This window comes from Eubalaena glacialis, chromosome X, assembly GCF_028564815.1.
Source record: "Eubalaena glacialis isolate mEubGla1 chromosome X, mEubGla1.1.hap2.+ XY, whole genome shotgun sequence".
NCBI classification, from domain to species: domain Eukaryota; kingdom Metazoa; phylum Chordata; class Mammalia; order Artiodactyla; family Balaenidae; genus Eubalaena; species Eubalaena glacialis.
Window position 1 is genome coordinate 47,789,537 of NC_083736.1, and position 24,582 is coordinate 47,814,118.

The window sequence follows — 24,582 nt, forward strand, 5'->3', positions numbered from 1 at the left end:
ATGGAAGGGGAATAAAAGGGTAAAGTTTTTCAGATGCAAAGTTAAGTTGTTATCAGTGTTAAAATAAAACTATTATATCTTTTTCTAAAAGCAAAACAACAAAAACAAAAAAAAAAGAACTAGTAAGATGGCATTACTAAGTCCCTGCCTATCAATAATTACTCCAAATGTAGATGGACTGATTTTCCAATCAAAAGGCATAGAGTAGCTGGATGGAAAAAAAAAACAAGACCCAACTATATGCTACCTACAAGACTCACCTCAGCTTTAAGGACACACATAGGCTCAAAGTAAAGGGATGGAAAAAGATATTTTACACAAGTGGAAACCAAAGAGCAGGGATAGCTACTTATATCAGACAAAACAGGCTTTAACTCATAACCTGTAATGGGAGACAATTAAGGTCATTATAGAATGATAAAGGGGTCAATTCAAAGAGGATATAACAATTGTAAGTTATATGGACATAATGTTGGAGCATCTAAATTTATTAAGTAAATACTAATAGATATGAAGGGAGAAACAGAGAACAATACAATAATAGTAGGAGATGTCAACATCTCACTTTCAACAATGGATTGTACTGAGAGAAAAATCAAGAAGGAAACATTGGATTTGAACTATACTTTAGACCAATGGACCTAGTAGGCATATGTATAACATTTTATTTAACAGCAGAATACACACTCTTCTCAAACCCACATGGAACATTCTCCTACATAGATTATATGATAGGTCACAAGACAAGTCTTAGCAAATTTAAGATAGAAATCATACCAAGTATCTTTCTGGACCCCAGTAGTATGAAACTGGAAATCAGTAACAGGAAGAAAACTGGAAAAATTCACAAAGATGTGGAAATTAAACAATACACTACTGAACAACCAATGGGTCAAAAGAAATCAAAAGGGAAATTAAAAACATCTTGGGACAAATGAAAATGAAAACAAAACACATGAAAACGAATGAGATGCACCAAAAGCAGTTCTAAGAGGGAAGTTTATAGGAATAAATGCCTACATTAAGAAACAAGATCTCAAATAAACCTAATTTTATACCTCAACTTGAAACTTGAAAAAGAAGAATAAACTAAGCCTAAAGTTAGCAGAAGAAAGGAAATAACAAAGATCAGAGCAGAAATAAATGAGAGACTAGAAAAAACACAGAAAAGATTAATGAAAATAAGAGCTCTTTTTAAAAAAACTACTCAACAAAATAGACAAAACTTTAGCTACACTGAGAAAAAAAGGCTGAAGACTCAAATAAATAAAATGAGAAACAAAAGAAGAGACATTACAACTGATACCACAGATACAAAGGATCATTAAGAGACTACTATGAACAAACTGTCAACAAATTGGATAACCTAGAAGAATTGGATAAATTCCTAGAAATATATAATCTAACAAAACAAAATCATGGAGAAATAGAAAATATGAATAGACCAATAATGAGTAAGCAGATTGAATCAGTAATCAAAAAATACCCCAAAAAGAAAATTCCAGGACCAAATGGTTTCCTTGGTGAATTTCACCAAACATTTAAAGAATAACCAATCCTTCTCAAACTTTTACCAAAAAATTGAAGAGGAGGGAACACTTCCAAACTCATTGCTTGAAAAATTACCATTGTTTGGCCAAAATTACCGATACCAAAGCCAGATAAGGACACTACAAGAACAGAAAACTATAGGCCAGTATCCCTGATGAACAAACTTGCAAAAGTCCTCAGCAAACTACCAGCAAACCAAGTTCAACAGCATATTAAAAGGAACATACACCACGATTTAAGTGGGATTTATCCCTGAGATGCAAAGATGTTTCAACACATGCAAATCAGTAAGTGTGATACCACATTAAGAGAATGAAAGACAAAAATCACATGATCATCTCAAAAGTTGCAGAAAAAGCAATGACAAAATTCAACATCCTTTCATAATAAAAACTCAAAAATGGGGTATAGAAGGAACATACCTCAACATGATAAAGGCCACATATGACAAGCCCACAGCTAACAGCATACTCAAGGATGAAAGGGTGAATCCTTTCCCTCTAAGATCAGGAACAAGACAAGGGTGCCCACTCTAACCACTCCTATTCAACACAGTATTGGAAATACTAGCCAGAGCCAATTAGGCAAGAAAAAGAAATAAAAGGCATACAATTCAGAAAGGAAGAAGTAAAACTGTTTCCATTTGCAAATGATATGATCTTATATACAGAAAACCGTCAAGGCTCCACCAAAAAACTGTTAGAATTAAATTCAGTAAAGTTGCAGGATACAAAATCAACATACAGAAATCAGTCACATCTCCATACACTATCTGAAAAAGAAATAAAGAAAACAATCCCATTTACAATAGCATAAAAAAAACAGTAAAATACTTAGAAATAAATTTTACCAAGGAGGTAAAAATCTGTACACTGAAAACTATAAAACACTGATGAAAGGCATTAAAGAAGACACAAACATCCTATGTTCATGGATTGGAAGAATATTGTCAAAATGTCCACAGTACCAAAAGCAATCTACAGATTTTAATTACTATCAAAATTTCAATGACATTTTCCCCAGAAATAGGAAAAACAATCCTTAAATTTATATGGAACCAAGAAGACCTCAAATAACTAAAGCAATCCTGAGAAAGAACAAAGCTACAGGTATCATACTTCCTGATTTCAAACATCATTACAAAGCTATAGTAATCAAAACAGTATGGTATTAGCATATTAAAAACACACACAGACCAACAGAACATAATCAAGAGCCCAGAAATAAATCCTCACATACATAGTCAACTAATATTTGAAAGGGAGCCAATAATCAATGGGGAAAATATACTCTCTTCAATAAATGGTGCTGGGAAAACTGGATAACCAGTTTTCTGGATAACACACAGAAAAATGAAATTGGACCCCCTATCTTATACCATTAAAAAAATTAACCTAAATTAAAGACTTCAACATAAGACCTGAAACCATAAAGCTCCTAAAAGAAAACACAGGGTAAAAGCACCCCAACATTGGTCTTGGTGACAATTTTTTGGACATGACACCAAAAGCAACAAAGGCAAACTGCATCAAACTAAAACACTTCTGCACAGCAAAAGAAACAATCAACAAAATGAAAAGACGACCTGCTGAATAAAAACTATCTGCAAACCATTATATCTGATAAGAAATTACTATCCAAAATATAAAGAACTCATATTGATACAACTGAATAACAATAACAAAAACCAACCATCTGATTTTAAAATGGGCAGAGGAACTGAATAGACATTTTTCCAAAGACAATATACAAATGGCCAACAGTTACATGAAATGGTTCTCAGTATCACTAGTCATCAGGGAAATGCGAATCATAGCCACAATGATGTATCACCTCACACCTGATAGAACGGCCATTTCCAAGAAGACAAGAGATAACAAGTATTGGTGAGTATTTGGAGAAAAGGGGACCCTCGGCGCTGTTGGTGGGAATATAAATTGGTATAGCCACTACAGAAAACAAACAGTATGGAGGTGCCTCAAAAAAATTAAAAATAGAACTATTATATGATCCAGCAATCCCAGTTCTGGCTATCTATCCAAAAGAAAGGAAATCAGGACAAAGAGATATCTGCACTCCCATATTTACTGTAAAGTTATTCACACTAGCCAAGGTATGGAAACAACTTAAGTGTCTGTCTATGGATGAATGGATAAAGAAGATGTGCTGTACATACACACACACACAATGAAATATTGTTCAGCCACAAGAAAGAAGGAAATCTCCCCTTCTGCGACAACATGGATGGACCTTGAGGGCATTCTAGTAAGTGAATAAATCAGACAGAGAAAGACAATTACTGTATGGTATCATTTATACATGGAATCTAAAAAAGCTCAACACATAGAAATAGAGGTAAGAATGGTGGTTGCCAGGGACTGGGGATTGGGGGAAATGTGGAGATGTTGGTCAAATCGCACAAATTTCTACTGTGGTAATCACTTTGCAATATATTAAGTGTATCAAATCATCATGTTGTATACCTTTAAGTTACACAATGCTTTATTTCAATTATATCCCCATAAAACCAGAAAAAATTAATAGAAACCATTCCTGAGCAAGTCCAGACACTGGATTTAGTAGGCAAAGACTTTAAATCATCTATTTTAAATATGCTTAAAGCGCTAAATGAAATCATATACAAAGAACTAAAGGAAACCATGAAAATGATGTCTCATCAAACAAAGAATGTCAATAAAGAGTCAGAGGTTATAAAAAAGGAAGCAAATAGAAATTCTGGAGCTGAAAAAGCACAATAACAGAAATGAAAAATTCGCTAGAGTGGTTCAACAGCAGATGTAAGCAGGGAGAAAAATGAATCAATGAACTTAATTAAATATATATAATGTTAGGTGGTAATATGTGCTACAGAAAAAAAATGAAGAAAAGTGTAATAGGGAGTAAGGTAGGTGTTCTAATTTTAAAACAGGATGGTAGGGAAGACTTCACTGAGATGGTGGCTCTTAAGACTTAGAGAAGATGAGGGAGCAAGCCATAGAGACAACTGGGGATGTAGCTGTGCAGAGGCCCTGCAGCAAGAGTGTGCCTGCCACTGTCCAGGAAAGCAAGGGTGCCAGTTATCTGGAATGGACTGAGCCTGGGGGAAAGAAATGTGAGGTGAGGTCAAAGTTTGATTTTGTACACATTACAATTGATATCCAGCAGAGATTTTGAGAAGGCAGTAAATATACAAGTTTGAGGTTCAAGGAAAACATACAATTTTTGGAGTCAATGGTCCTTAAAACCATGAAATTGGATCAGATCACCTAGGCAGAATGTATTGATAGCTGGATGAGACACAGAGCCTGGGGTGGAGCCCTGGGCCACTCTAACACTCGGAAGCAGCAGAAGAGGAGGCACCAGTCAAGCAGACATAGAAGGGCAACAATGGAGGACCAGGAGGGTGGTTTGGAAGCTAAGACTGTAAAAATGGTATATTCAAAGAATATTTAATGCTGTGGGAAAATACTCACCATAGGTTACATGGGGGGGGAAAGCAGCATGTGAAACACAATGTTAGTTATTTTTTCTACATGGTGGTGGTTGAGGATTATTATTATTTTCTTCTTTATACTTTTTTGTATTTTCTTAATTTTCAACACTGAACATGCATCACTTTTATAAAAATTCTGACAAATTTATTTGAAAATAAATATTGGAAGGTGGAAAAAAAAAAAGAATCAATGAACCTGATGACAGGTCAATTGAGATTACCCAGTCTGAAGAGCAGATAGAGAAAAAAAAAGTAAATAGAGGTTAAGAGATCTGTGGGACTTCACCAAGTATACCAACATATACATAATGGGAGTCGAAGGAGAAGAGACAGGAAAAGGGGCAAAGAGATTATTTAAAGAAACAATGGCCAAAACATCAAATTTGACAAAAGACATGAATCTATAAATCCAAGAAGCTCAATGAATTTCAACAGGATAAAACGACATAGATCCACAGAAAGACACATTATAATCAAATTGTCAAAGGCCAAGACAGAGAGAATAATCTTGAAAGCAGAAGGAGAAATGTGACTTGTTATATACAAGGGATCCTTCACAGCTGATTTTTCATCAGAAACGATGGAGGCCAGAATGCAGTGGGAAGACATATTCAAAGTGCTAAAAGAAAATAACTGCCAATCAGATTCTATATCTGGCACAGTTATCTTTCATAAATGTAGGAGAAATTAACACTTTCTCAGATAAAAGCTGACAGAGCTTGTTGCTAGTAGACCTGCCTATAAGAAATGCTAAACGGGAGTCCTTCAGGCTGAAATGAAAGGACACGCCACAGTAACCTGACTCCATATGAAGAAATTAAGAACACCAGTAAGTTAATTTCATAGGTAAATATAAAAGGCATTATTAATGTATTTTTTGGTTTGTAACTCCTTTTTTTCTGAGTGTTTTAAAAGACAACTACTTAAAAAAGTAAATTCTACATCTATGTGGATGGGCACACAATATATAAAGATGTAATTTGTGGCAACAACATACAGTGGGAGGAAAGTGCTATATAGGAGGAAAGTTTTTGTCTACTCTTAAAACTAAGTTGGTATTAATTTGAACTAACTTTTCATTAATGAAGATGTTAGTTGTAATACACAGGGAAAACATTAATAACTGGACAAAAGATAAATCAAGAAAACATAAGACTTGAACATTAAATCAACCAGACCTAACAGATATATACATGTATATAGAACAATCCATCCCGCAACAGAATATACATTCTTCTCAAGTACATACAAAATAGTCTCCCATATAGACCATATGTTAGGCGACAAAACAAACTTTAAGAAACTTCTAAAAAAGAATAAAATCATACAAAGTATCACATCCAACAACAGAAAGAGATTAGAAATCCGTAACAGAAGGAAATCTGGAAAATTCACGAACACGTGGAAATTAAACAATATACTGTTAACAACCAATGGGTAAAAGAAGAAATCAAAAGGGAAATTAGAAAATTCCTTGAGACGAATGAAAATGAAAACACTTCATACCAAAACTTATGGGATACATTTATGGGATAAAGCAGTGCTTAGAGGGAAATTTACAGCTGTTAATTGCCTACATTTAAAAAAGAAAGATCTCAAATCAGTAACCTAACAGTCCACCTTAAGGAACTAGAAAAACAGCAGCAAACTAAACCCAAAGCAAACATAAAGAAGGAAATAGTAAAACTGGAGCAGAGATAAATGAAACAAAACAGAAAAACAGAATCAGCTAAACCAAATTTGTTTCTTTGAAAATATCAACAAAAATAGACAAACCTTTAGCTACACTGACCAAAAAAAAAGTATGTTCTTGCTCTCTCAAGCTTGTTCTTTTAAAATATACATACAGGAGGAACCAGAGAAAAGGGAAAGATTTAAGACAGCTATTCTGTTCATCTTCAATAACACCCAGAACAAGTTACTTGATTTCTCTGATCTTTACTTCAAAATTGAGCCTATGCACAGGGGCATACCTTATTTTACTGTGCTTTGCAGATACTGCTTTTTTAATTGAAGGTTTGTGGCAACCCTGCATTGAGCAAGTCTACTGGTTTTTTCATTTTTCCAACAGCATTTGCTCACTTCATGTCACTGTGTCACATTTTGGTAATTCTTGCAATATTTAAAACCTTTTCATCATTATTATATTTGTTATGATGATCTGTGATCAGTGATCATTGTTATTACTATTGTCATTATTTTGGGGTGCCACGAACCATGCCCATACAAGATGGCAAATTTAATGGAAAAAAAAATGTGTTCTGACTGCTCCACTGACTGGCTGTTCTACCATCTCTCTCCCTCTGTTCCCTGAGACACAATAATATTGAAATTAGGCCAATTAATAAACTTACAAGGGCGTCTAAGTACTCAAGTAAAAGGAACAGTCACACATCTCTCACTTTATATCAAAAGCTAAAAATGATTAAGCTTAGTGATTCTTACACGTTGGATCCATTTCTGGAAATTTTCCACTGTTATTACCACACTATTTTAATTCCTTTTAGCTTTATAAAAAAAGTTAATACCCAATAGGAAGAGTACTTCCTCATTCCATTTTCATATTTTCTTGGCTATTCCCAGGACTTCCAGTGAAGAAACATGGAATTTGCTGAGAACTGTGAGGATAAGGGATATATAAATACTTGATGCCACATAGGGGTGACAGGTAAGTCAAACCAAGGATCTGAATTTGCAAGGCGGAATAAGCTTGCAAGGTGGAATAAGCTTGAAAGGCTATATATCTTCACAATTACTTTCCTTTTGTTTCTTCTGTTGTCACAACTAATTGTTTTTTAGAATACTTCAACTATTACTGTCACCACTAAATCTTTCTATCTTTTGTGATCTAATAAAAATCAAGTGCCTACGATAAGAAAGTTGTGGTAAGCTGGGATCCTTAAAAGACCATGTCAAGCCAAACTTGATTCATGAAAGTCTGTGATGTTGTGACATTTCTGAGATATTACCATTATTAAATACAAAGAAACATTTCTTACAAAATTATGTAAAGTTAATATGGGAAAACACTGATGCTAGTATGTTAAGTAAATAAAGTAGGATATCAAGTTACATATACTATATGCATTCAGCTATGTAAAGAAATATGCATAAAGACTAAGAAAATGTACCAAAATGTGAAGAGTAGATACATAATTATGATAAATTTTCTTCTGTATATTTCCAAAATTTTTAAATACCAAGCACATATTTTTATTATGATGTTTGTTTTGCAGCCAACAAGATAAACCTACGGAATGTTTAAGATGCAAGGGTACTTATTAGTTAGTACTAAGAAGAACTAGTTCTTTGTCCTTTTAATTATGCCCCTATATCACTTTCTCAACTACTATGTGAGCTTTTTAAAGAAAAGAACATGTTTTATACTATATCCCGCGCAGGATTAGCCATATACTTCTTGAATATTATCAAGTGGAAGAGTTGGGTATGGATTCAAGGAGCTGGGTCTCAGGCTGACACCCAGGTTTGGAACATAAACCATGCTCAATCAACTCTACAAACAGCAGTTACCACATTTCACACTTTATCAGGGGCTAAAAGCCCATGGGCTTTTCCTAAAAATAACATAACTTCTGAATCTCGTCTTCACCTACTCCATAGAGTTACCATATGATCCTGGCAATTAAGTAGATACCCAATAAATAACATTTATATCAACCGTGGCATATTTGACACCACCTCACTAGATGGGATTTGCTCAAGAATGGGTATGTATTCAGGTATCAGGGAAAAGGTCTTGATGCCTTTGGGATGGAACTATAAGAATCTGTTAAGATTTTGTAACTTTGCCCAATAGGATAGATTAAACCAATGGTTCTCAAAGTATGATCCCTGGACCAGCAGCCTCAACATTCCCTGGAAACTTATTAGGAATGCACATTACTGGGCTCTGCCCTAGGCCTAGTGAATCAGAAATGGGGGTTGCGGGAATTGAGGTAAAGGGGTATGAGCAGACAGGGGAGGGAGACTTATCTATGCTTTAATAAATCGACTCTTTCTCATGCATGCTCGAGTTTGAGAACCAGTGTCCTAGACCCTCACAAAAATCAACCAACTGGCTTTTAACTGATTCAAGTCTTCTTGGAGAACTTCTGCTATATTTGCAGTTCACTAATATCTGTGCATAGTCACAATTGGCTCACATCACTGGGTTAACTGAGTCACTAAAAAACTATCATGAGAAAATGGTTAAAAATAATCTTGTATTTGCAAATCCAAGAAAATATGCTCAAATTTTAAGGGAGGCTCCATCTGGATGAATATCAGGTGATTAACATTCTCTTTATACTTTCCTATATATCCTAGAATTTTTGCGATACATGTTACATTTATAATCACACAAAAATGATTTTAAAGTAACCATGCACCTAAAAATAGCCTGAAACTTGAGTTGTATGACTTGTGAGGTAACCATTTATTATTCAGCTTTTAAAAAGTTAGCCCTACCAACTTTCTTCCAAGAAAGCTTTCTAGCAATGGCTACCTCTCTCAAACCTGAGTATGTATTATCAGTTTGCCTCTACAAACACTGGACAATAGTTTGACTAAGCTGAATTTAACATGAGCCTTTTTGCCTTCAATTAACAATCATTACCACCACAGACCAATTACTGAGCACAGCACTAAGAACCCTACGTTTTATTTTATTCTGAAAATACTCTTAAGGTAGATATAATTAAATTCTCAGATGAGAAAACTGCTATCAGAGCTAATAAGGTAGGCCAGGACTCAAAATCCAGATCTTTTATTGCAGCCAATGTTTCCCTCCAAACAGAATCTGATTCTAAACTTTCTTTCCAGAAGAGAAGTGGCCATTTTTGAACAAAGAGAGATTCTCTTTGTGAGCAGAGATTCATGAAATCCCTCAAAATTACTTCATAAAATTGAGAATACTTCCTAGGATTTTTGGGGTAACTTAGTTAAATGGGCCCCAATAGTTCTACTCAATTAGGCCAGTAAAGTTAACTTACGGATTCCTATTCATTTTGACACTGCAAGAAACACCTGTGAAAAGGAATAACAGGGTCCAACTTCTGTGTCCTTCCAACTCTTCACCCATGACTCACCTCTGCCAAATGCTGCAGCCGGGTTAGCAGTGGGGTTCTCTTGTCAGATCCAAGGCGTGTGATATAATTTGATCTTTTGCTAAATACGTACAGAAGGTTGAGGACTGCCAGCACCACTTGCATATCAGAAGAAGCCAATAAAGTTGTCAAATGCTACAGGGGACAAAAATGGGGGGGCAAGTTCATGGTATCAGGCATACAAGACCTTGAAAACTTGAAATGCCATGGATTTACAAAGCTATCAAGAAGTTTAACAATACAAAAAAAATTTATAAATATTTGAGCACCTACAACATGTAACCTTATGCCCAAGCAGCTTATAATCTGGCAGCAAGCCAGAAAGTCCAATTTAAGTTAAAAAAATGTGAACAGTTCAAAATTACATAGGTGTCTCCACAGGAAGAAACAGATTACAAGAGACATATGTAATATTTTAATACATAGCAGAACTCAAGAACATTAAGTTTCCAACTAGACTAAAAGTATAGACTAAGATAATTTTATGCTCCTTCTGTATCCTTTACAACAAATACAAAATTGGAATTAATTAAAACACAGGGTTCTTCATATAGAAACTAAAAATAACAACAGCTGGTGGCACTTATGACTGTTACAATACAGTGTATGTAACAATAACCCAAGAGTAACTATTTTTGCTTTTTAATACAATCAAAATTTACCAATATATTGAAACATTTGGTTAGTGTTAAAATCAGTATGTAATTTAGCTGGAAATGAACCAAAGTATTTCTGGTTGCTGATTATCCACAGAAGGCTATGGATTTCCTTTTGCAGCTTATCTATTTCATCTTCAACAGACTGCTTAGCCATCCCCTACTTAAAACTTCAGGTACTAGGTCTTTAGTTCAGTTATTCCACTTCTCTTCTTAAGCCATTTACTTTCTACCTGTTTGTTCTGATTCTGATTCTGATTCTGTTTCTTTAATGAAGACTTAGGAAAAGTAACACATAACAACAGGGCACTAAATCAACAGTGATAAAAACTCTAAAGTTAGGCTAAAGGAAGAGAGTTTCTTCTTATACTGATTTTTGACCAATTCAAAAGTTCACTAATTCCTGTGCCCACTTTACTCTTTAAGAATACATAGCATGCTATTAATATACATTTTGGGGAGGGGGAGCAGAAATTAAAAAGCAGCACACTAAAACTTAGAAAAGCAGTAAGTGCAGTAATGTGTCAAGGAAATCAAATTATGTCTAATATTTTAAAAGTAATTTGGGGCTGCTCTGATAACCTGGGACCAAGATCAATTCCTGTAAATTCCCAAGAATACATCAATACATGTATTACATTCTCATTAATTTCTTGAATCTTAAAAGGCAAGGTGAAGGTGACAGTAAAGAACCTTCCCATCAACCCTGTGAAGGGTATCTTTAGCCAAGAAACGTCCTACCAATGTCTTTGACATTGAAAACCCCAGAACTCCATAATGAAAAGGAAAGAATCATCAGATAGAACAATTTCCTTATTCTGGACATGAACAATTCTAGTTAAGAACAGATCACAAAGGCTTGAACCTCTCCTACCTCTATGGAACTATACAGATGCCGGGAAAAGCTGTACTCAATGAGCAAGGCTGTGAAGTTCAACACAGCCAAGAGAAGCATCTTCAGTTGTTCTCTTTCTGGCCTATCACACACGAGCATCCATGACATATTCTCCACTGTCTGTCCAGCGTCTGCCAGAATTCCATCGAAGCGGTCCAACAGATCCACCCAGTGATATAACTCGCACTGGAGAGGGGAAGAGAAAGAGGAAGATATAAGAATAAGGTAAAAGTACTGTGTGGGTACTCTGTAGCTGAGCTTTGCTGCAATGGATTGCTAAGCATGACACCTAGACAAGTTCACTTCCCACCTTTGCTTCTCTTCAATCCCCCACCAGTACAGAAACCTATGAGAAAGATCATACTCTGAGCCACATGGACCCGAGTTCATTGCTATATCTATCAAAACCCCTACAGCTAGGTCTTCAAAAGGAGAATTCTGGCTACCTCTGAGGTCTAAAAACACAAGGACTTTCCCTGCCAGAATCCACTTTATCTGAAGTGTTCATTTTTAGAGTTATCTAAAGAAGAGTCTTTTAAGCTAAGAGTAAAAATCCTGAGATTATCTCAAGCTCATATTGTCAGTCAAACTAAAGGAATTTTGTGGTTGAGATTCTTTTCATCACCGGTATAAACATTCTTCATCCTTGGCTAGCAAAATTTTCCTTTTACATTTCTTTCAAAATTTCCTTGACAACCATTCACAGGCTAAAAATTACTGGTCTAGAGCTGTGCCAGACACACACTAGATGCTTATTAAGTAATTGCTGAATGAGGCTACCTCGTTTTGGTTTCTCTTTTGGGAGCATGGGTTTACATACCTTTCCAATGTTCCATGTTTTGATCTGCTGCAGTTCCAAGAGGAGTTGCTCATCATTACAAACTTTGAGTTTGTCTATTAAGGCTCTGCAGTCTGCAGGCTGAGAAAAACAAACAGGTATTCACAAAAGGGTGTTTTGGAGTATGAGGGAGACACAACAAGGAAGAATAGGAAAAAAAAACCCCTTATGTCAACACACTCAATGATTTAACTTTTGATAGAACGCACTACTTAAGTGGAAATTTGCCAGACGATCACCTGAGATTAATACAGAAATCTTATAATGAAACAATCCATCTGTGTATTTTTTTAAAACCTGGATGAACCTGTAGATGTAGACAAACTACTTGGAAGTGTACAGACAACAGAAATAAAGGAAACAAGCTAAATATCAATAAAAACAAAATGAGGAATCTGTATCATAGTCTGCAAGTTAACCAGAATGCCTGATAAGAAATGTTCAATTAGAGGCCCTAGTGAATTCACAAAGGTGAAGATTAGCACTAGCTATATTTTTCTGCAACATTAAACCGTCCAATTATAGGAGGCAAAGAATTTCTGAACTGTGTAAAACTAGGACTCCATTCTTACTTGGGGTTTCCATTTCCATATATTCCTGCTCTGTTTTACTGATGAAAGGGCCTGTTTGTCAGGTAACAAGGTGTGGATTCAGAGTTCATAGTAAGTTTCCAAAAGTGGAGCTGGTGGCGGGGGGGGGGGGGTGGGGGGGTGGGGGGGTGGGGATAGGGACTGGGATAGAGATGCTTCTATTAATGGATGGCAGCTGGAAGTGATTACACTTGCTCTTTGACTCTGTAAAGCAGTATGGTATCCTAGGAATGGGCCTAGATTTGGAACCAAACAAATCTGGGTTCAGTTTTTCGCTTGATGTTTACAAAGTTGTTTGATCATGAGCAAATCCAACCTCTTAGCCACAGTTTTCTCACCAGAAAAAAAAACCTAAGAACTACCTTGGAAATGTGAAGCTCAAGTATTTGCATAAAGCACTTATCTCACATAATAGGAGCTTAAATACTGAAAGACAGCTTACTGTTACAAAGAGCATGGACTTTAGAATTAGGTAGTTGGTAAGCTACCTCTTTGAATCTCAGTATCCTCTTCTGCAAAATGAACTTAACACGACCTATTCACCCAGCAATGTTGTGAGATTTAAACTAGGGGCATTTTCTGCAGCTGAAATGGAACATGGAACAATAGGGGCTTAAGGGCAAATTTTTTTTAAGCTAAGTCTGAAACCTTTTCTCTCTCTAAAGTAAACATTATTAAGAGCTATCTCAAATTTCTGTGGTAATTAAAGGCATGTAAAATTCTTGGCATAAAACCCTTCAACAAACCAGACCTGCACTTTTTCTTCCTCTCCTTGAAGTCATACAGGTTGAGGGAGAGGTAGTGAAGTAGTAGAAACAGATAACAAAGGAGTGTGAACCACCTGCTCATGCAGTTCACTTGTGCTTTCTGGACCTACCTGGGCCAACTATCAAATATACCACTTCAATTTCTACTGGATTGCAACGATGCAGACCCAGTTTTATGATTCTGTGGGTTAGGTAACACCCAGTTCATGACAAACATTTGGGTCCTGTAATCATTTGGTATCTCATAATCAGGCATTCAGTCTTTATCAAGGTCCAGTAGCAAGCCAGAAGCTGCTTTTCTGAATGTCAGAATAGCTGTTGGCAGAGAATAGCACAGCCAAACTCTACCCACTAGGTCTTAAGCTGTGATTCTCCTATTGGGGCTTGCCAGAGGCATCCCACAGCATCTTTGGCTGACACTTAAGTCAGACACCTGGATCTACTAGGCCATAATGTGCACGGAGTAGGGCAGCTTACATCATAGCCTGAACCTTCTGCAGAGTCTTCTCTAGATCCAAACACTACTATCACTTCAGAAGTTATCCGGTAAATGGATCAAAACAGCATGCCTAAATGTAATACATACTGGCTCCAAAATCCAAAAAGGCACCCCATACACTGTTCCTCTTTCTTCATGGTGTGTGGTACAAGGTGCAAAAACATGTCTCTCACCTTAGAAGGGAAATTTTGACATTTCCCAGACCTTTGAACCCCTAGAAAATTTTCTGACGTGGCAGGCCCTCAACCTTCAAAGGGCACTCTCTGGCACACATATGTCTAAGGCATCTAAAGTGCTTGTGCTTTCTGTTCACAAGCCCCAGTTAGCATAACAGCATCAATTTAACGTACCAGCACCATGTTGTTTTATCAGGAGTATCAAGATCCCTGTGGACCTTGCGGTTTGCAGAATGCACCAGGGACAAAAGTGTATCTTTACCGTCTTGTCCCTGTTGCATAAATGCAAACTGAGTGTGATTTTCCTTACTTATGGTAGTACAAAACAAAGTACTTGCCAGTTCAATGGCTGCATACCAATTGCCATGGTTTATGTTGATTTGCTCCAATAAAGATGTCAAATCTAGGGAAAAAACCCTCTGCATAGCTGCCGATACATAAAGTGATCAATAAATATCTTTCTTGTGCAGCCACTATGGAAAACAGTATGAAGGTTCCTCAAAAAATTAAAAACAGAACTACCATATGATCTAGCAATTCCACTTCTGGGTATTCATCTAAAGAAAATGAAAACACTAACTTGAAAGGATATATGAACCCCCATGTTCACTGCAGCATTATTTATAATAGCCAAGATATGGAAACACCCAAGTGTCCATCGATGAATGGATAAGAATATGTGGTACATATATACAATGGAATACTATTCAGCCATAAAAAAAGAATGAAATCTTGTCATTTGTGACAATATGCATGAACCTTGAGGGCATTATGCTAACTGAAATAAGCCAGGAATCTGTACATAAGTGTGACTCCAAGAACAAATCTATAACAATCTACTAGGTAAAAGAAAAAGAAATTGAATTTCTCTGATTATCTACAAGGTTGAATTATCCTGGAAGTTAAATGACTTCAGGCAAGTTTTCTTTTTGCTCTTCAGTTTCCAAAAAATTTGAGTATGTTAACTGCCGAAAATTCTAGATGCCAAAACATATCAAAAACAAAATGAAAAGGAAATGAACAGGTATGTAAAATGAACATACTCAATATGTATGGCATTCAATAAGAAACTGACGTTCCAATGTCAAATACAAAATAAAACAGCACGAGCAGACAACTAATATAAAGCCAATAAATGTGAAAACATATGTATTAAGGCATGCAAATCAGAAGAGTGAAATATTTTTTCTCCACCTATTAACAAAAATTTAAAAGATAATCTGCAATGCTGGAGAGGATGTACGAAGACAGCACTTCTCATACTCATTAGTATAACACTGAATGAAAAGGGCAGGAGAACTGCCCATGCAATACTGGAATAAATATCAATAGTGATACCCTTGGGTGATACTTGCCAGGTAGTTACAGTTTTTAAAAAACCAAGTGGCCTGTATTTAGAAAATGAACCAACTAATTATGTGCCAGATACTTTACTGAGCAGCTGCCTCACATCAGGGAGGGAGGAATTTTCAACCCCATTTTACAGCTGTGGAAACCAGGCAAGTTAACTCTTAGACACAAAAATCTAGTAAGATTCAAACCCATGTCTAATTCCAAAGCTTGTGCTCCTTGAACTACAGCACATGGGGTCTATGGGAGTGTCATAACAATACAATACTTCCTTAATTTCAGAATGCAGTTTAAGCAGGCCAATAGAATATTGGACAGAAGCTGGGATTTCTACTGCTGACACAGGATCAACTGACATGGACACCCAATACACAGGTTGATATAGGTTAAGCTGAACTGTATGATTAAGAATCAGTAATAAAGAAAGCTAAAACACTGGCCTCACAAGAAATCTAGTGAGAAAGGTGTTACCACTTTAATTTTCTAGATAACAAAATTGAGAAAGATCCCGCAAATACAGACAGAATCTGAATCCATACTTGCTCTTTCCATTATACCATGCTGCCTTTCAATGCACAGAGAAACAGCAGCCAGACAGCCTACTTCAGGTACATATAGCTATAAACTGTTTAGTGCTCACTCTCCACTGATCACTAGCTTATTCACCTTTTTAACCAAGGGAAGTTCAAAAGAAAATTTGACTGTTTCAAGACAAGTTGCTGTTTTACTGCACTGTGTGTATATAAGTGATGATATATTTGGAAGATCAATATGAGTGAACTGACTGCAAAGATTTTTTTCTGAAATGAAAAAACAGGCAAACTTTTGGATACTTACAGCCTCAGTAGGTGTCTTTTTCAGTTTAGTCCTGTCTACTTTCATGTTTTCGATTTTCTGTTTTATGATCTGAAAAGAAAATTCCCCAAAAAGTGAGAACTTAAAGTTGCAAGCTTGAGCTCTACATGCTTGGACATAGACACTATAGAACAAAGAGCATGCAAAATGTTTAAAGTAAAATTGGAGTTATGATGCAGGCCAACTCAGAGGTACAGATACGAGGTAAGGAGTGGTAAACAATCTCTCCAAATAAAACTGGCCCACATTCAAGTTACACAAGCCTGTAACCAATTTAAGCCAAAATTAAAATGCCCCCCACCCTGACCTCTCAAACTCATACTTGAAAGTAAGAGTAAAATGTTTTAACACACCTCAGGATGGAAAAATTCACCATATCCTGCAGTATTTTGGAAAACTCAGCAATTCCACTTCTGGGAATTTACCCGAAGAAAATCATAAGAATGTATATATATATTTAATCACAAGAATCCATACTGCATGACCATGTATAACAGTGAAGAAGTGAAAAGGATCAAATATCCAAAATAGGATTGGTTTAAAACAGACTATTACACAGCTGTTAAAAACACTGCACACAATTACATAACAGCAAAGCTGTTCATGGTGAAATAAAAAGGTTACAAAACAGAATAAATAGTATAAACCCATGTTTAAAGAACACAGCTTAGAAGGGGTATGCATCAAAATGTTAATTCAATCTAACCAAAAGGATTATGTATGATTGTTTTACCTGTGCTTTTCTGTATCTTTTACTGTTTTAACCCATAAAAATACATTATGTCATAAGAACAAAGGAAACAAAATACTTTTATTTTTTTTCATTAGAAAATGAGGTATAAGACTCCCACTAGAAATATCCTGAGCACAGAACACAATCATTTTACTAAGGTCCATTAAGATGCTCCGGCCAAGGCACAGGAAGAAATAAAGGTTTCCCCCATTAGCAACTAGCACATATGCAGAGGAAGAGGTGAACTGCAGGGCTCTTTACCTCTAATAATGTATTTGCTATACAGCAGTCACTGGGGGTCAATGTCCCTCCTCCAAGAAGGCTGGCATAATATAAAGCTGACCAAGCACAAGTATAAATTTTAGGCAGCTTTTGGTCTAGAGTTAGTCCAACATGCTCGGTATTCTGGAAATAACATGTATTTGTCTGTATGGCTGGCATCCATTCAACCAATGGGCATTCAGAAAGAGTTGGTACAAAATCCAGAATATGTTCTAAAATGTTGCTGTAGGGGTCATTCCTGAAGAAAAAAAGATGTTTCCCCTCTAAAGTTCACATTTAGGGTATGTGATTCCAGATTACTTTTTTAAAAAATTACCTCAGCATCTAAGAGAAAATAAGCAAGATGCCTTCTGCCAACAACTTCCAAATATGTAAAATGAGGCCAACAGGATTCTGGCAACAATCTGATACATATAGTGGAAACTATAAGTGAGCTACTTGTACACTTACTCTCAGGTTTGCTTTGTCTCACAAAACCTCACACCCATTACTTAGAGCAAGTGGCTGTCACATCATTGTGGCTGTAGTCATTTGTGGGAGGTTATTACATTGCCTCAGCTACAGGAAGTAGCAGTTAGCCCCAACACCATACAACCCGAATCACTGAGTACTCTCCCTCCAAAATTAGGAGCAAAGTAAGAAGGTCTGCTCTCTCCAGTTTCATTCAACACAGTGTTGGAAGTTCTAGCCACTGAAATAAGGTAAAAAAAGGAAGTAACAGGTATACAGATCAGAAAGGAAGAAATAAAACTGTTCTTATTTGCAGGTAACAAAGTATTATCTAAGTATAAAATCCCAAGGAGTCTACAAAAAACTTCCCAGAACAAGTGATCTCAGCAAAGTTGTAGGATACAAGATAAACATACACAGATCAATCATATTTCTGTATACTGGCAATGGACATGTGGACTCAAAACTTTACAACACCACTCATAATTGCTCAAAAAAAATTTGAAATACTTAGGCGTAAATATAACAAAGCATGTACAGGCCTTGTATGCTAAAAACCACAATATGTTGATTTAGAAAATCAAGACCTAAAAATATGAAGTGATATACTATGTTCATGGACTAAGAAGACTCATATTAAAGACAATGGAACTACAATAGCTCAAACAATTTTGAAAAAGGAGAGAGGGGGAATCACTCTATCCAATTTTCAGACAGACAGACACAGACACACACACACACACACACACACACACACACAGAGCTACAGTAGTCAAGACTGTATACACAGTATTAGAGGAGGGATAGACACATATGCCAATGGACCAGAATAGAGAACCAAGAAATAGACCCACACAAATATGCCCAGCTGATTTTTGACAAAGGCGAAAAAGCAAGTCAATCAAAGGATATTTTTATCAACAAATGGTGCCAGACCAAGTAGACATCTATAGGCAAAAAGATGAACTCTGACCTCAGTCTCATATTTTATATAAAAATTAACTCAAAATGGATCATGTGGCAAGGATGTGCAGAAAAGGGAACTCTTGTGCACTGCTGGTGGGAATGTAAATTGGTGCAGCCACTATGGAAAACAGTAAGGAGGTTCCTCAAAAGATTAAATATATGATCCATCAATTCCACTTCTGGATATTTATCCAAAGGTAACGAAAAAAACTAACTTGAAAAGATATATGCACTCCCATGTTTACTGCAGCATTATTTACAATAGCTAAGACATGGAAGCAACCTAAGTGTCCACTGATGGATGAATAGAGAAAATGTGGCTGTAGATAGATAAAATGTACACCACATTTTATGTTTTTATATATATTAAAGATATACAAAATGTAATATTATTCAGTCTTACAAAAAAGAAGGAAATCTTGTCATCTGCGATAACATGAATGGACCTTGAGGGCATTATGCTAAGCGAAATAAGCCAAACAGAGAAAAGACAAATTCTGTATGATCTCACTTATATGTGGAATCTCAAACAAACAAAACGCCAAAAAAACAAAAATACAAAACTTATAGATACAGGAAACAGATTGGTGTTTGCCAGAGGCAGGGGTTGGGGGGTGGGGTGGGTGAAACAGATGAAGGTAGTCAAAAGGCACAAACTTCCAGTTATAAAACAAAGAAGTCATGCGGATATAACGTGCAGCATGATGACTAGAGTTAATACTGTATTATATATTTGAAAGTTGCTAAGAGCAGATCTTAAGAGTTCTTATCACAAGAAAAAAAATTGTAACTATGGTGATGGGTGTTAACTAGACTTATTGTGATCATTTCACAATATATACAAATATGGAATCATTATGTTGTATACCTGAAACTAATATAATGTTAAACGCCAATTACATCTCAAAAAAGAAAAAAAAAGGATGATGGACTTAAATGTAAAACTATAAAATCTACTGGGAGAAAATATTTGCAAACCATACATACTATCTAGAATATATAAAGAACTCTTGAAACCCAACAATAAAAAAAAAGTCCTCCAGAACAAGAGCACAGACTAAAACTTGTGCAAATAAACAACTCACAACGATTTTACTGGTTTAAAAAAATGTAGATGAAGTCACTGGCAAATCTTCACACAAATATGTATCTCACTTTAACTAAAGCTATTTTGACTTATTCTGTACCATTCAAGGGTCTGGGTTGAAAACAATAGACTCTGGCTAACTAAAGCAAAAATGTGATTTACTGGAAGGGTAACTGATAGCTCATGCAATCAACAGGAAAGCTTAGAGATCCACATTCAGAAAACAGACAGAACCAAGGAAGCTAGGCATCCTGGAACTACAGCCAAAGACCTCCCACAGACACAGCTTAGTTGGGGGTGCCTATGCTGCCAACACCGGACTCTAGATGCCTAGAAGCTACTGCTGGTGGCAGTATGATTTCTAAATGGTCTCAGGTATTTGCATCAGTGGCTCTAGATGCACTGTCCCAAGTGTGAGCATCTGATTGGTCAAGCTGAGGTCCCATGCCTATGCTCTAGCTGTCAAGGTTCTGGGAGAGCAAGTGCATTTGGCTTTTTCAGTTTCCACATTGTTCAGGTTCCAAACTTTTCATAAACAGATTCAGATGATAGGCACCCAAATAAAAAAAACAAGCCAAAACAAATGAATGATCAAGTACACGTTCCCATAACAAGTACAATGTTAGCCTGGCTTCTATAATTTTGTTGCAAGAAATACCTATAGTTTAAAAAAGAAAGATATCACTGCCTGTGAGACATCAATTAAGAAAATTCAAGTCTTTTTTGTTTCTGTTCTATTTCTAAGCTGGTTTCACAGTAGGAAGGGAGAATACTTTTTGAGTGCCCACTACAAACCAGATAATACTTAGGCTGGTGCTTCTCAAAGCATTCTAGAGCATCTTGCTCCATGAAGACTAGGTTCCAGTAATTTAGGAAATGTTACAAATTTCTCTTCCTTTAGGACAGTCACATGGCTGACTGATATTACTAACAGCTCCAAGAAATCCCGGGTAAAGGAAACTTATTAGGACATAGAAACATTTTTCCTCCAGGTGGCATCTATTGAAAGTCCAATTTAAGAATCCCAAAGAATACACTTTGAGACATGCTGCTCAGGGGCCTCATATTTGTCTTTCCTACAATCCTCACCATTCAAGCCAAGTTCTTTCCCCATTTACAGATAGAAAACTGAGGCTCAGAGAAATTCAGAACCTTGCCTGGTTAGTGAATGTTGGCTCCAAGATCTAAATCCAGGCCCTTCTGACGCCCAAGTCCATGCTTCAATAACATGCTGTTCACTTTATTTACTAGTTTTATTACAACAATAAATGCTTGCAGATGAAAATACAAATTTGTGACAAATTCCTCTACACTGTTGGATCCTATTGTTCAAAAAAAAATATTGTAAGAGAGGAAGTTGGGGCACAAGTTGAAAAGCTGAGATATTATCAATCTCACTAATGATGGAACAGTAACTAGAGAATGAGTTCTACCTAATGCTTAGAAGTTAAACAGATGAAAATCCCATTACATAAAAAAGTCTCTAACAAAAAGAAGTTAATTCTAAACAAATCCCTGGAAATAGCCTACTGCCTTTGTTGGGTCAGACCAGAACTCTGTGCACCAAGCAATCTCTACACATATTAAATATTTCTTCCTAAACTCAGGTTAGAAAGATCAACTTTCAGAAAACTAATGAATTATTATGAATCACCACCTGTAGCGATTACCATTACACTTAAATACTTCCATTTAATTAACCATTTCTTTTTTCACTCCTTCATTCCCCCCAGCTTCACTTATCTTTGAAGTTTGAATCTTGGTTTTATAGGGTTTACATCAAGACAAGAGGGTACAATTAAAATACACTGAGGGAAGTCACTCTTTAAACGGTAACTCACTCTGTAGTAATCACCTGCGGTTGATCAAATTTAGAATGACTTTCAATATTGAAATCAGCTTAAGGGCAGAGGACACCTATAGTTCCAAATCTGGGTCAACAGCAGTTGAGTACAGTGGTGGACTAGCCTTACTATTCAAAGTATGGTTGAAGGATCAGCGGCACTGATATCACCTGGGAGTTATTAAAAATGCAAAATCTCAGGCCCCACCCAGACGTGAAGAATCAATCTGTATTTTAATAATATCATATATTAAAGTCTGAGAAGCACCAGATTATAACACAGGCTCCAAACCAGGAAACCCAGGTTAGAATCCCTGCTATATCACTTACTCACTGTATGAGCATGGACAAATCAGCATATGTGCACTTCTGTTTTCTCAACTGTGAAATATGGATAACGGATCTCCCCACTTCCATACTCACTTTCATCCAATCCATTCTCCAGAGAGCAGCAAAAGTAATCTTAAAACATAAATCGGCTCACGTTACTTCCTTGCTTAAAACCTTTCAACAGTTTCCCTAAAATTATTTCCAAATTCTAACCATGACCCAGAGGGCCCTGGCATGATTTGGTTCCTGGAACTCTCTCCAATCTCCTCTCTGCACAACCACATTAGTCTTTCCGTTTAGTTTCTGGAACACTCTAAATTGTTTCTGGCCTCTAGACTGTTACAGGTGCTATTCCTACTAGAATGCTTCTGCGCCACACTCTCATTCTTCCCACAGCTAGTTCTATTTGAGAAATTGACTTTAAACTAAGACCCAAAGCGGCTTCCCAAGGCAACCTGCCTAAAGCTGTCTGTTATTTTTTTTTATGATAGTAATCCTGCTTATTTTCTCTCATCGCAAATATCAATTAGTATAACTGGTTTGATTTTCTACAGTGTTAAGCTCTCAGCATCTAGCACAGCATCTTCCATGTGATAGATATGCAAATATTTATAGAACTGATTCAGGAAAGAAGTATGCACTGAGAAAAAAAATTTGTGATTGTCAGCATACAGACAGTACTTGAAGCCATGGGAGGAGAATCCAGCAAAGGAGAGGCTGGTGAGGTAGAAGCAAAACTAGTTCATCACGGCATCATGAAAGACACAAGATGGCAAGGCTGATCAACTGGGTCAAATGTCAAAACGAGGTATGTCCAGAAAAATGTCCATTGAAATTGGGACTAGAGATAACTTGACAAGCATTAGTTCCAGTGGCGTGGTTGGAAAGGAAGTCAGACTGGAATGAGTCAAGGAATCAATAGGAAGTGAGGCAATATAGATGGCACGTGTAGAACACTCTTGAAAAGGCTGATTGTAAATGCAAGCAGAAAATTATGGGGTCTCATTGAAAGGCAGAGGGTAAGGGAGAGGAAAAGGAGATAATGGAAAGAAAATCCCTAAGAAAGTTGAGGGTAGGGGACTATTTAGAATCTCACTATTTCACCTTAACATAGTGAACACTTACGTGGGTTTTGAACAGCAGAAATAGTACTAACCAGAATTAGGACAATCCTCTTCTTAATCTCTTAAAACTTGACTGAGTGTCCTTCCTACGTGCTCACACTGTACCCTGTACCTATCACTTCCTGACATTAATGAGAAAATGTATGCCACAGGGTGAGGAAGAAAACCAACCAACCAACCAACCAACCAACCAACCAACCAACCAACCAACCAACCTTGGGAAGGAAAGAAATATACAACATTATCAGTGGTTGCCTCTAGGTGGCAGGATAACACAGTTTTATTTATGCTTCTTGCTATTCAGAGCCTTCCAAATTTTCTATAATCATGCATCCATTTATAATGAGAATTTTTCTTTTGTACAATTTTTCTTAAGGTAGAAAACAGTGGCCCCTGAGCCAAAGGGCATGCATCAAATTAAGAAAAATATCCTCTAAACAAATGCCTTGGATTGGCTGCTGTTGGCTCTTGGAGCCTCTTTCCTATACCTCTTGCTAGTTAATCCTGAAGTATGGCACACAGCAAGCATTCAGTATTTATTGATTTGGTTTATTATTGGTAGGTTAAGAAATGCTGCACACATGTATGGGAGTGTGGATGAATCAGAGTCAGCCTACCCATGGGAATGTCTGCTCCGTGAAGGCATTTTCCCTATTTGATTGTTTTGTTCACAGCTTAGCTGTACACTAAGCTCCTATAGGAAACAATAAATATTGGCTAATTAAATGAAAAACAAAAAGAACAAAACAAAAAAGTCAGCCTAAAATTCCCACTGAAATCATGGAAAAGCATTATGGTGGTTTTAAAGCAATGCTTTAGAGAATACTAAACTCCAACGTCTTACAAAGCAAAATACTTAATTATATTTGCCTTTTGCCTCTCTGCAGTCTCTGAAAGTAAATTCGGGTGAGAAATGCCCAGACTGTCCATCATGTCAGGAAACAGCAAGCTGAATCTTGAAACCCAGCCTGCTATTGACCATTTGATTAGAG

The 24,582-nt window shown here is 36.5% G+C and overlaps 1 protein-coding gene across 6 annotated transcripts in view; it reads right to left on the reverse strand.

Moving 5' to 3' along the window:
• The window catches only part of HUWE1 (HECT, UBA and WWE domain containing E3 ubiquitin protein ligase 1), a 140,432-nt gene that overhangs the window by 96,874 nt on the left and 18,976 nt on the right, over positions 1–24,582 (reverse strand). For all 6 annotated transcript variants that reach the window (XM_061179100.1, XM_061179102.1, XM_061179101.1 and 3 more), the window contains 4 exons: positions 16,758–16,826; positions 12,521–12,619; positions 11,680–11,886; positions 10,132–10,284 (listed from right to left, as the gene is read on the reverse strand). In XM_061179100.1, coding sequence (XP_061035083.1) covers positions 10,132–10,284; positions 11,680–11,886; positions 12,521–12,619; positions 16,758–16,802 — 504 coding nt within the window. In that variant the 5' untranslated portion in view covers positions 16,803–16,826. The remainder of the gene's footprint in view (positions 1–10,131; positions 10,285–11,679; positions 11,887–12,520; positions 12,620–16,757; positions 16,827–24,582) is intronic.